Below are 14,605 nucleotides of genomic sequence, written 5' to 3'. Positions count from 1 at the left end.
AAGACAGCTAATACAAAAATTGTAAATCCCTCAGGATATTGACTAGAACATAAAAAACGCAAAATCGCATTCTGTAGCTTAGCAATCGTTTACTCTAATCTTGCAGATAAAGCATTACCTGAAATCCATTTTTATTTAAATTCAAATCAATGTTTTAAACTAAAAATATTATTACTTATATAGTCAAAAGTCGTTAATTCGGACACCCATAATCCGGAATGATCTATAATCCGGACCTCAAAGCTACAAACTTTCTGCGCATGTGTAGCGATCAACACCCATAATCCGGAATGATCTATAATCCGGACCTCAAAGCTACAAACTTTCTGCGCATGTGTAGCGTTCACGCATGCGCACAGGCGTTTACGAGTGCGCGTAAGACCTTTACGGCTGCGAATATGTTTGTGCGCATGCGCGTTTAATGTGTAACGGACGGTATAAGCTAAGCTAAAATTATTTAATTCAGTTAATGTTGCAGATTGCGTTGTTCCTTAATCTTCGAATTGGATCCGGCTTATTATTTTTTGCAGACTGTTAGAGCAATTTCATAAAAGTAAGCTTGAACTTTCGATTATGTCAAATAGAACTTCCGATATATATTTACTAATATGTAATTTGTATCTACAAAGCGAAAGTATGTTTTGAAATCCGAAATCTGTTTATCAGTTTCACGCCGCGGATTGGAAGTTGATCTGTCAGCACTATCCTTATCTTCAGGCCAGATGTTTTTATTTTATTTGGCTTATAATTCTTTACTAAGTGTAGCATTTCATCTCGATGTACTCCGTCTTTGATATGATTTAAATCAAGTTCCTCGTCATTATAATTCGCTTCCGATAGTGAAGAAAGTGACACAGAGATTATTGAAAACGAAAACATTTCGATTGACAAATTAGTCGGTATTCTCAACACAGCAATTATAGGACTTGAACAGCGGAACTTTGTAACTAAACAAGAAATTATGTCTGTTTAATGAATTAAAGAGAAAGTATTATCACATGAAACGAAGCAACTTACATTGAAAGATATGTTTAATAAAGTAAACAAATAAATATTAAGCTTTTTCTTTTTGTAAATTTTGATACCCTTTAGCTCATAATTGTTCTTTATTTCATAAATTACGGTTTGATATTTTTTAATTTTGTAATTTCTGCATGCCATCTTACCAGATTTAAACTGATGATCTATAATCCGGAAAAATCAATAATCCGGAATCGCCGAAGTCCCGACGAGTCCGGATTAACGACTTCTGATTATCTTTATCGATTTTATCTGATTGCATTCAGATAAAAACTGCGAAATGAATCTATCATACGATAAGTTTTAAACAGTGTTTTCAGTATTCTTCTTATGCTGCTATAAATATATTTGCTCTTCTGTGTAATATTCTTAAATGGCTAATTTTAAATATAGGTCTGTTTGTATTTTATAGTGTTTTACGTTTTGATGGCTCATAAACCTGCATTTTTAGTTATAATAAACTCATACGATCGAGTCTTCCCATATGATTTCGGTCGACGAAAATAATATTAGACCTTTGCCGGACAAGATGGGTCATATGGCATAAGGCGTACTATAATTTTTATCAAAGCTTTTTTGATTCAATTGAAGCCATCTTTTCTTTTCATCTCTCCTTTCATTTCTTCTTTAAACGAGGCAAAGGCTGATATCAACTGCCTTAATTGTTCTTCCATTGTTCTTGTTATTGGCATTCAAATCCCACTTCTGACACCAAAAATTGTTGCGTGCGTACATGTTCGCTATGAATTGAATGCACAAGTCTGATGAAAAATGAACAAAGTTGATTATTATCACAACAAATAAAACAAAATGGTTAAATTTCCTCAGATATTCGCACAGTATTACAATATCTCACTGTACTTAGCTTTTAACTACTGAAACGTTCAACAGAACTTAATTCTAAACAGCTAGAGAAAGCTAATCCGCGAATTCGCTGCAGTCAACAAGAGTAGTTTTCTAAACATTTCCTCCTTTTTATAAGCTTTTTAAATTACACGCGAGAGTGTTCTTAGCAATTTCTCAAAATCGAAAAGAGATATTTATTTACTAAATGTTAAATGCATGTGCTCTTGTATTTTTAATTTTTCGGCTTAGCTTTCTTTTAATATTCGTCACGCGCTGCACTGCACGGGGAATAAAACAATTTTATTTATAATTCTACTAACATTAGCTATTAAATTATCAAATCCGTAACAATATGAACCTCAATTTAAATTTAATATAAATCTGCAAGTTTCCGTTTCTATTAAGATGTACTGATATAAATAGTCCTTTGTACAAGAAGAATATTTTCCTGACTAGCTGATCTATAGCTGGGGCGTGATACGTGATATTGGGTACGTATTGCATAGTGCGCAGAACTCTAGTAAAGACATTAAACATTGCAAGAGTATGTTCTTTGGGAGAGAGACGATTTTTCGCTCTAACTATTAAATATCTCGAAGTGATTAGTTAGTTGAAGTGTTAAAGTAGCTTTTTATGTAATAAAATATCTAATTATTTTATATAAAATGAATTATCGTCATGCTTCCGGTGCCGTAAAAAGAAAATGTAAGAAGAAAATGCAGGAAAAAACAAATAAACAAAAAAGTGCTCTGTTTAAATATGTTGTTAATACAAAAACAGATAATACTGATGCAGAAGTTCAGTCTGAAGCACAGATTATGGAAAAAGAAGTTGATGAATATTCCAGAAACTAGGAAGTACACGCAGAAATGACAGAAAGCAGGAAAACCGAAATTGAAGTAACAGAAATGAAAAATATAGAAGGTATGTGAGATATTGTGGAGAAAAACCAAAATGCAAGTGATGAAGAATGAATTCAAAATATAGAATACATACCTAAAAACGTTATAATGCTTTAGTTTTGGAAAATTTGAACATTTCTTTGTGTCCTTTAAATTTAACAACAGACATGCAATATTATTTGCTTAAAACTAAACCACGATCAAATATTTCATTTATACATACCGCTAAAAATGTAATAAAAGAAAGTGGAAAAACTCTAATTCGGTCATTAAAGAAAAACATTTTTATTTGCAATAAAGCAAATGGTGAAAAAGTTGAACAAGAATGGTTAGTGTACAGTCCAAAAAGTAAAGCAATTTACTGCTACGTTTGCAAGATATTTTCGATCAAACGAACAAATTTTACAGAAGGATACTCGGACTAGGAAAATGTAAATATAAGAGTGCAAGAATGCGAAAATTCTACTGATCAATACACATTCTATTAAATTTTTAATAGTAAGAAATTTAGTTGGGACGCATAGACACTATCATTGAAAAACAATATATAGAAGGAAAAAAACATTGGAGAAAAGTACTGCTATGGGTAGTAGCAACAACAAAGTTTTTAGCTAAACTCTTGCACTTCGTGGCAGTAATAAACTTTTCTCTGCTTCCCATAGTGGAAATTACATAGGAGCTTTAGAATATTTGGAAGAATTTGATGAGTTTTTAGCATCGCATATAAAAAAATTCGGGTTAGCTGGAAAAGGCAACACAAGTTACTTTTCGTCAACTATTTACGATTAATTTATTGAAATATTGAACAAAAAATGTTAGGAACATTAGTGTCAGAAGTTAAAACCGCCAAATATTTTTCAATTATAATTAACTCTACCCCTCATATAACACACGAAGACCAGTTAACTTTTATATTGCTTTATGTATCAGTAGATGAAATCCCAATACAGAGATTTGTTTTGGATTTTTACCAATTTATTTGCACCCAGCAGAATCATTACAAAATGAAGTTTTATAGAACCTTGAAATATTAGGTCGGGAAATTTGCAACTGTAGAGGACAAAGCTATGACAATGCGGCAAATATGTCTTAAAACTACAATGGGCTCCAAAACCGCATTAAAAAACATAGTCATATTCTTTAACACAGTTCATAACGATAAAAAAAGCTCATGTAATCAGGGTGAAGAAGCCTTTAAACGAAATTGCTTTTACTTAATATTTGACAGCATATCTTTTGAACTAAACTGCATACCAAATTTTATAAAAGTACTCATGAGATTTTTTAATATTTCATATACACTCAAATGACAGTGTCTCAATTGAATCTGAAGATACGACATTACTAAAAAAAATGGTACAGTGAAGACACTGTTACAAAAGAACTGGATGAGGAATTCTTACAATTTTTATTACTTGGTAAAAGCCAAAATTAAGCGTTGCCATCTGACATGATACGATTTATAAAGACTACGAAAATTGTATTGACATTTCCAGATATGGAAATCATATTAGGTATATTTTAGCTTTGTCTGTATTGAATGTATCTGGTGAAAGATCGTTTTCGGTGCCAAAACGCGTAAAACATTATTTACGAAACTCATTAAGTCAAACAAAATTTACTTCTTTAAATGTACTGTACATAGAACAAAATGCGTTCCACAATATTAATTATGAATAAATAATTGATAAATTTGCAGATCTGAAAGCCAGTAAAAAGGATTTTTGAATTAATTTCATAATCTTTTTTTTTTTTTCAAAATTAAGGTTTTGAGATTTAACATAATAAATTTCGTTTTCTTAATTTATGACATATAAACAAAAAGTTCCAATTCTATTGGATATACATAATCAAACGCCTGTGTATAATTATATAACAATGGAAAGATTTTTGAAAAATTGAAAATTTTTGTTAATTATTTTATATATATATATATATATAATTTATTATTTTGTTAGAAAATTCTCGTAAAAGTTACATAACACCCCGGGTGTAGGGGCCCGGCTGGAAAAAATGTCTAGGCCCTAAAATAGGTTAATCTGTCCCTGAATTTGACCCTTTCAGAACTATACTAGGAGCATTTTGTGTCACAGTTCTTCACATATTTAGGTTCAAATGGCATGAAGAGAGAAACTTCGCAGGTACATGATTTCTGTAATACAAGTTTAAAAAAGCATGTATACAGATACTTTAAATTGCTATAAGATAACAAAATTTAATATACTAATCAGTGCAGGATTTATGTATAAGCTACACAAGCTATAGCTTAGGGCCGCCACATTCTTGGGGGCACACCAAAAAAATTAAATTTTAGTATAAATATAGTATAACAGACTTATAAAGGGCCCATATATCTCAAATAGCTTAGGGACTTATCAAATCTAAATTCGGCTCCCCTACTTTCCTGGTAGTGTTAGTCATAAGTTTCTCAACAAAGTCAGCATTCTCTGTGTCATAGGCAAAGTTGAAAGACTAAATGAGCAAAGTATTCAAAAATGCTTCTGTCTTTAACTCAGGCGTTTCACTATCAAGAGATGTAAAATTTAAACCTTCGAAGTTTCATAAACGCTTTATACATTATCTTACGATAATTAACCAGTTATTCTAATTTTTCACCCATGTGTTCTTGCCAGAATGTTTATAAGTTAGCATGTATGTATTCAAATGAGGCAGAAAGGAATAGTTATTAAGGGAAGGTTTTGGAAGATGATTTTAGAGTGTGTTATGCCTACTTGAAGGCCAAGTTGCTATCTTGAATTACAAGCGATTAGATTTCTGTGGCATTGATTGTTTTTGCTATTAAGCTTGTTTATGCCTACTTTTATGAGTCACAGCCTTCCTGCGCATTAAATTATCCTGTGAGCCGTTAAGCTAAACTTGCTACATTTAATTGTAAGTTCATCATTACCCGTTTGAGTTAACATATAAGTGTTGTCTTTAGTATACACTAAAGTGGGGTTATCTGTAAACTTATACTGAGTGAATAAAAGGTTCTTTACACCCTTCTTTGGATTTGTTACATCTAAGACTTGCATAATTCTTCACACAGTCTTCTAAGCCTCGTAATTTTATGCTACCCAAGTCTACAAGACATTGTTAAAATCTGTGTAAGAGTGCAAATACTTGTAAAAATTGTTTTAACTGTCATCATAACATTTTGCACCTAGAAAATAATTTCAGATAAAAAATGCATCTTATTTCCCTTTACTGGAAGCATAGGTTTTTTTTTTTTTTTTTTTTTTTGAAATCGAAAATAAAAACGGAACAAAACTTGAGAGAGGTTTTTCTTCAACTGTTTGTGCAAACAACTATGAAAATAACCATTTTAGAGGTCATGCTAATGACAGTCATTTACTTTTGTATAATGCTTAAGGTTCAAACCTCAAATAATGAATTCATAAACTGTAGATATTTGCTAGATTCAGGTAGTGAAAAATCGTTCATTTGTCCTGAAACTGCTATCAGTTTAGGACTAAACATAATGAATTCGAAGGTATTTAGTTTCATGTCTAGGAACTTTCAATTCAACAGTTACTGGAGAAATCACTTGCTGTTTACACCTCATTTCAATACCAGCTACAGAATTTCTACGTCCGCTTACATAATAGACAAAATTACAGGAAACATTCTAAGTGTAATATTACCTTCGAATTTATATGAAAATTTCCAAGATTTAACTTCAGCAGATCCTGCAATTTATGAATCGAGAGAAACTGATATTTTGCTGGGACTTTACATGTTTTTTACTTTGATCAATGGAAAAGTCATTAAAAAGGATGAAAAATCTTCCATTTGCATTTTGTTCTAAGTTGAGATGGGTCATTGCTGGAACTACTCCAAACCGTGAGCAAGTTTCAGTTAGTACGCTAAATGTAAGTGCTAAGGAGTTAGTCAAATCATTTTGGAAAGATGGTATGTAATTCTAGATCATCAGCTTTTAGCAAATTTTTCAGCTTAGAATAAAACCTCTTAAAAAATCCTGAAGTATATCAAAAATATAAAGAATATTTGTCACTTAGGCACATGGAAAATTATCCGATTATAATCTAGGTAAGCTAAATGAGCACTTTTATATATCTCATCATCACGTGCTAAAAGAATCGAGTCTTACCCTAAAACTACATTCGGGATGTCTCTTAAATGACACATTTGTGAAAGGCTTCAAGATACAAGATGACTTATTTACTTTTAGATGCAATCCCATAGCCATTACTAGTGACTTACTGTAAATGTACCGAAAGTTCAAATTCATGATGAAGATCGCGATTACCAAACAATATTGTGGAGAGATATTCCGTTGAAGCCCATTAAAATGTACTACTTCAGTTTCACACTTGGCTATTAACGAACTCAAACAACTAACAAATAACAAAGGGGCTTAATTCCCAAAGACGGTTCAGATAATATTGCATAATTGTTATACTGATGACATCACATTTGGTTCAGACACAGTAGATAATGCAGTAGAGTTAATATCACAGCTAACTGAACTTTTACAAAAGGGTGGTTTCTAATTGCATAAATGGTTTTTAATTGCATAAATGATCTCTAAATATTAGAAACCACATTGAAAGAAAGCTCAGAGCACTACTTCTTCATACACAATTGTTGGTACGAAATCAATAAAATTATTAGGTTTGAATTGGTATCCAACACAAGACAATTTTACTTGTGGCTTTGAGAACAGTGAGCATTCAACTAAAAGAATGATTTTGTCATCTAAATTTCAAAAAATCTTCGATCAACTTGGTTGGTTAGCACATTTCATAGTCACTGCAAAAATCTTGCTTTAAGATGTATGGAAATTACAAGTTTAGTGAAATGATTCCTTACCAAAGGAAATCAATCAAATTTGGAAAAATCTACTGTGAAGATATCTCAAATGAATTCGCATTCCTAGAAGAGCATCTTTGCCCAAAGCTGCAAATGTAGAACTTCATTGCTTTTGTGATGCACCAGAAAGAGCTTAAGAAGCAGTAATTTATTCAAAGTCTTCCAATAGTTCTTCATTTTTGCTGTAGCTACTAACATCAAAAACTCGGGTAGACCTTAAAGTAATTTCTAGTCCTCGTTTAGAACTCTGGTGATCTGGTTCAAGTTGCGCAGAATTCTTTAAAAATCCATGTTGATAATATTTATTCATGTTGAGAGTGAATGTCGATAGTGTTGAAGTTCATGTTGATAGTGATTCAATGATTGTTTTGTCATGGGTACAATCAGTACCCACACAATGGCAAACCTTCGTGGCCAACCGCATTTCGGAAATTCGATCAGTTCTACCATCATCGCACTGGAATCACATAAGAGGAAAAGAGAACCCTGTCGATTGCGTATCAAGAGGTCTTTTGCGTTCGGAACTCTCTACTCATGATTTATGGTAGCCAGGACAGTCACTCAGTAGAACTATTATTCGGTTCTCGGTCCGCTTACCGTTTTCAAACGAGTCCGTCAAAGAACAACGTAAAAGTGTTTCTTGTTCAACTGGAGCAACTTAGCTAATTCTAGTCCTTAATGAGGTTTCACCGTTCTTGAAAAAAGGAAAAGAATCATCGCAGGGTGTTTTCGTTTTGACAATAATTCAGCTGGATCTACCAAAACAAGGATTTAAGATTATCTTATAACCGAAGAATCGCAACAAACTAGAATAGTTCAAAAAGATGAGTTGTTCAATGAATATAATCTTTGAACCATTAGACTCAAATAGCAAGATACTTTCTTTGAACCCTTTGTTATAAGAATGGATTTATATGTGCTGACGGAAAATTGAGACAAGCCAACATCGCGTAAGACGGAAAATATCCTATTTCGTTGCCCAAGAAACATCACATGACGCAGATCATAGCAAAAATTATTTTCATGAATCTCATCTTTATCGTGGATGATACTGCTCTGCTACTGCTATCGGTGATTAGAAGAGACTATTGGATAGTCAAAGCTAGGCCATTTAGAAGACAGCAGATTTGGAAATTTGTGAAATGTCATAGTATAGGAGCTAAAACATCTCCCCAGATAATATCGGATTTACCATCGCTAGAGTCGTTCCACTGATTTTTTTCTGCAAAGTTTGAAAGCTGAAACATTAGTTTCACACTAATGTTTCAGCAATTAAAGCTGTATCTTGTGATTTGCCTTAAAATGTTCACTCAAATTTAAAACATCTCAAGAATTGAAAAAAAGAATTTGATATCTTAACGTAGCGGAAAATTACTTAAAATAGATCATTAATTTGATTCACTTTATTCAGACTGCAACAATAATGCTCCTGCCTCTGATGACTAACATCTATGGGAAGTGAGGGAAGAAAAAAAATGAGGGGCGCTGTCCCTCAGAACGGATTTGAACATGAGAGAGACGAGAAGCGTCCTTCCAGCAGCTATATTAATTGATGAATACTTCTATACTTTAATTAGTAAAATTATTTAAATAAATGTATAGCACATCTACAGTTTGGGTTTTGTGTGATGTTGCAGTATTGTAATCAGCTTGTAAGTTTGCAACTGACTTGGAGTTGGAAGTTAAGTTCTACAGACCTTACTAGACAAGTTATCGTTAGGCCTGAAATATTATGGCAAATTCTTGAGAAGGTTTAAATAACCATTTTATTTTAACCTGAACTTTTAACATAAAAGTTCATTTTGTCTGTAGCAAGACACGATTAAATAGCATAAGCTATAAGCTGGCTCAATACTTTACCGGCGCATGTGCTTAGATTATCTGCTAGTGAGAGAATGCCAAAAGTCGAAATAATCACTTTTAGATACAGCGGCCAAATTCCAGCATAAACAGGGCAAAACCCTCAGCTTATTAGTTAAATTGCATTAAAGTTGCCTTAAGTTAAATTGCATTCTGGTGAGGAATACGGAAAGAAGTTATAGTACAGATCAAAATCATAAGAACTAGTTAATTAACATAAGAACCTATAAGATATTTCTCCCGCCTTCTTAGCATGCCTTCGTAGTGTAATGGCCAGCACGCTCGACGCGTATTCGAGAGGCCCGTGGTTCGAGTCCCGGCGAAGGCGTTGCTCATTTTTCATGACTTCTGCTTTAAAAAAATACCTAATGTCTCTACAAACCTTACAAGTTCAGAGGAAAATCTGAAACCTCAAGAAATATACATTTTACACACATAAACATAAAACAACATGCATGATAAATCTTCAAAGTAACAATTATTTTAAATTTTACAACTATAAATATTTGATAATATTATAACAATAATATTATATAACCTGATATATTTTTTGGTTAAAATCTTCTTCAGAAATTTCTTCCTGATAATTTTCCATGATGTAAAATGCAACAGCCCACATGATAAGTATATGATCTTCATTCTGATTATACTGCATACTAGTCCTTAAAAACATGAAAGCTCATTCAGTTTTATTTGGCAAAATAATATTGTAAAGACTAAAAGGTTTAAAAAAAGAGTAAAAAAGTTATTATTTTATTTTATTAGTTATATTACAGAGCACGGAAAATTAAATTATAAAAAATAATTTTCAAAACACCATAAAAATTGGCCAAACACTTAAAAAATCCTTTATAGCACTGATAAAAAAAAAAAAAACATATAAACAAACTGCAGTTAGTTATAAATTATCCTTTGAGTCTTTTCGTTTTTGCAATTATTCTTTCATAAACGGCAGAATATCTATATTCACATATGACTTGCATCAAATAATTAGCACAAGACTTTTTAAAACAAGAATTTCACTAAAAGCCTTAAGTGTTCACAAAAGATTTTCCAGAATGTGAAAACAGATTACAGACAAATACAGTACAAAGTCTTTAATCCGGACGTCCATAATCCGGAATGATCTATAATCCGGATCTCAAAGCTGCAAACTTTCTGCGCATGCGTAGCGTTTACGCATGATACGTTTACGCATGCGCGTTTAATGTATAACGGTTGGTATAAGCTAGGCTAAAATTATATAATTATCTATTTCAGTTAATGTTGCAGATTGCGTTGTTCCTTAATCTTCTAATTGGATCCGGCTTATTATTTTTTGCAGACTGTTAGAGCAATTTTATAAAAAGTAAGCTTGAACTTTCGATTATGTCAAAAAGAGTTTCCGGTTCTGGAGCTGCCAAAGGATCTACAAAGCGAAAGCATATTTCGATGTCCATCAAACAAAAAATGGAATTGCTGTAAAAAAATGGATAAAGGCATGAACAAAGTGACAGAGAGGTTAGTGAAAACGAAAAAATTTCGATTGACAAGTTAGTCGGTATTCTCGGCACAGCATTTACAGGACTTCAACAGCAGGACTTTGTAACTGAACAAGAAATTATGTCTGTTTATAGAATTAAACAGAAAGTATTAACACATAAAACGAAGCAACTTAACTTACATTGAAAAAAATGTTTAATAAAGTAAACAAATAAATATTAAGCTTTTTTTTTTTTTAATTATACCCTTTAGATCCTAATTACTCTTTATTTCATAAATTACGATTTCATATTTTTAATTGTATAATTTCTGCATGCCATCTTACCAGATTTAAATTGATGATCTATAATCCGGAAAAATCCCTAATCTGGAATCGCCGAAGTCCCGACGAGTTCCGATTAAAGACTGTAATTTCATCAAGAGTTAACTTTATTATTTAATTTGGGAAATTCGCAAAGAGATTATTGAATACAATATTGCATTAGTACAAAAATGTGTTTAAATTAGAAACATTAATGTAAAACAATTTTTTACTCCTAATAAAATTATTTACATTTTTTATTTGTTTATGTTAAACACTTCCCTCTAAAAGTGAACATTAATGTGTAAATCCGACATTAAAAATAAGGATTTTTATTAAAATTTGCAGTAATATGCAGCAGCTTTCTCTTAATTGGACAAACACCGAAAACATTTTCAGAGTGCACCATGACACGTAAAATTTAACAAAGAGGGACATAAAATGATTAAACTAACAACTGATTATTTCGAATGCAAATATCTGTCAATGAGGTGAATGGCGTACTCTCGTTCAAATGCAGACTACGCTTCATGCTAGTATTCAGTTAATCTGTGGGATCGGAAAGCAACAACTCCCAGTCTCGAACAATTAAACAAAAGAATCTACGATTTCTATTCTGACGGTAACTATGAGAACTCCCTACTCATGCTCAATGTGTGTGAAGTTCTCAGGAGGCAAAATAATTAAAGTCGGAAGACTAAAAAGAAGACTGATTTCTCTGGAATTGCTCAGCTAACAGATAATCACTCACTATGTAAGTTCTGTGGGAGTGAGCACATTCGTCTATAAAAGAATGAAGTTTGAACCTACGGCCACCAGCAAAGAGATTAAACGTTTCGCCATGGAACGATTTGTTAAACATACGGAGAGTATATAAGGTTTTTCTCCCACCTTCCTAGCGTGCCTTCGTGGTGTAGTGGTCAGCACACTCAGCCGGTATTTCAGAGGCCCGTGGTTCGATTCTCGGCGAAGACGTTTGCTACTTTTCATTTTTCCTGCTTCCAAAAAAATACCTAATGTCTCCACAGTGGCGCTCGAACTAAAAAGGGTGTTGAATGAGGATTCTCCACACCAAGGATTTGGCGATTGGGTCCCCTAAAAACCCCAGTAGCCCTTTAAAAAGAGGAGTATATAAGGCATTTCTTCCACCTTCCTAGCGTGCCTTCGGGGTGTAGTGGTCAGCACATTGAGCCGGTATTTCAGAGGTCGGTGGTTCGATTCCCGGCGAAGGTGTTTGCTATTTTTCATCTTTCCTGTTTTCAAAAAATACCTAATGTCTCTACAAGTGGATGCAGCTGTTAAAGAAATTTGACCCATATGGTGATTCCGTCACCTAAAAACGAAAGAATGATACCCAAATATCCCCTCCAAGTAACTGCTGCGTGTTCATCTACATTCTCATAAAAATTGCATACAGGCAAGCTCTGTGTTCGTATAGCGATATGCAACATTCAAGAGGAATGATGTTAATGCCAGCAGACCACTTTTACCTACAGACCTCAACAGCATCCTGTACCATTTTTACACCCCGTTTTCACACACATAGGCTTACATATATGCTTATTTCGGTCCCTTCTACATGCCTTCAATGTCTGCCAGATTTTTTGAATTTCTCAGTATATATGTTTATTTTTTAATTAAATATAAATGAAAATTTTCTCGAATTCAAGTATTTAATGATCACTGGAATTTTGCGTAATTTATAGAATACGATGATCGCATAAAAACAAAATAAGAAATTAAAGGCTTAAATACCACTTTAAATTTTTTTTCCAATTAAAAAAAAAAAAAAAAAAATTCCATTTTAACCCAAATTTTGTGATTTTCTTCATTCTTAATAAATTCAAACTATATACTCATAGACTAAATACTTGAACGTTAAAATAAATATAGGCTCCATTTTTCCATTAGAACATTTTATAAACTTTCAAGGTTTTTTTTTTTTTTTTTTAATTAAAATTTATTCTATTTTTGTAAGTCATAAGAATAACTTTCAAATTAGAATGCTTATTCCTAGACAAGTAAAACAGTTCAAAAAGCATTAAAGCATTTTTGAATGGCTAGAAAAATCATTAAAAAAAGGTTTAAGCAAAAGAGCAAAAACACACTGAATAACCATGATAAGCTAGCACCCTTCCAAACAGTATATCAACCTTCGTTTAAAATAAATTACAGCCTGCACATAACATGGCAATGGTTTCACTAAATAACGGAAGATCACCATAGAAACTAGAAGCGACACACTATTTTTATCAAGATTTCAGTCCTAAGATCATTGATTTAATCTATGTGGCAGTGAATAACATCAAAGCAAAATATAAAATCAGGGGAAAAAATAACTTTTACCCGTCCATATAAAGAAACAATCGGCTGACATAGGTCCCATTTCCTTAGAAGTAATGGGACTTACATCAGTAGCCATATATACACTGATGTGCAAAAATTAAGGACGAGACGGTTTTTTCAATATAACTTTGTACAAAAGCTTTCCAAATCAACACATTTAATACCGTAAGATCCCCAATACGTAAGGATATGAGTAACGTAAGCAACACTTACTAAAAGAGAAATCAGAGGGATAAAAAGAAGCGTTATTGAAAAAGTAGCATGGAGCGCAATGCGACTGAAGGCCGAAACATCCCTGTGATGGGTGTCCAGCAAGAAACATCCGGTCTTTAATAGGGGATATGATCTCCCCTGACTGCTAGGCAGGTTTCACAGCGTCTGCCCATGCTGAGAATGAGGGTGTCAATGAGTTGTTGAGGCATTGCTGCCCATTCGTCTTGCAGCGCCAATCGAAGCTCCGGAATCGTTACTGGTGGTAAGGTACGAGCTGCCAAGCGTCTACCTAGAAAATCCCATACATGCTCGATGGGATTGAGATCCGGAGATCGTGCCGGCCAATCCATACGTTCAATATCCTCACTCTCTAAGAGCTGTTCGGCAGCTACTGTGCGATGACATGGTGCATTGTCGTCCATGAAAAGGAACTGCGGACCCATAGCGCCTCTAAAAAGACGCACATATGGAAGAAGAATCTCGTTACAATAACGGGTCCCGTTGACTGAACCTGCGTCGAAGATGTGAAGGTCTGTACGACTACCAAGCATGATGCCTCCCAAACGAGAACACCGCCACCTCCATACCTGTCCCTTTCAATGATGTTCGAGGGATGATTGCGGCTTCCCCGCTCTCTCCAGATGAGTATGCGATGAGAATCGCTACTCAGACTGAATCTGCTCTCATCTGTAAAGAGTACTCGTCCCCATTCATTGTCTCTCCAATTCCGGTGTTCCCGGCACCACATAGAACGCCTTCTCCTATGGACAGGCGTTAGAGGTACACACCGTACAGGGCGTCG

The 14,605-nt window shown here is 33.5% G+C and overlaps 1 protein-coding gene across 3 annotated transcripts in view; it reads right to left on the bottom strand.

Annotated features, from left to right (window-relative positions):
- The window catches only part of htt (huntingtin), a 595,026-nt gene that overhangs the window by 34,341 nt on the left and 546,080 nt on the right, over positions 1-14,605 (bottom strand). For all 3 annotated transcript variants that reach the window (XM_085807902.1, XM_085807903.1, XM_085807904.1), the window contains exon 50: positions 10,000-10,123. In XM_085807902.1, coding sequence (XP_085664028.1) covers positions 10,000-10,123 — 124 coding nt within the window. The remainder of the gene's footprint in view (positions 1-9,999; positions 10,124-14,605) is intronic.

This window comes from Stegodyphus dumicola, chromosome X1 (genome assembly GCF_044657685.1).
Source record: "Stegodyphus dumicola isolate Sdum_Otavi_A_Nest chromosome X1, ASM4465768v1".
NCBI lineage: Eukaryota > Metazoa > Arthropoda > Arachnida > Araneae > Eresidae > Stegodyphus > Stegodyphus dumicola.
Note: the sequence above shows the minus strand (reverse complement) of the source record. Positions and strands in the feature narration are given on the sequence as shown.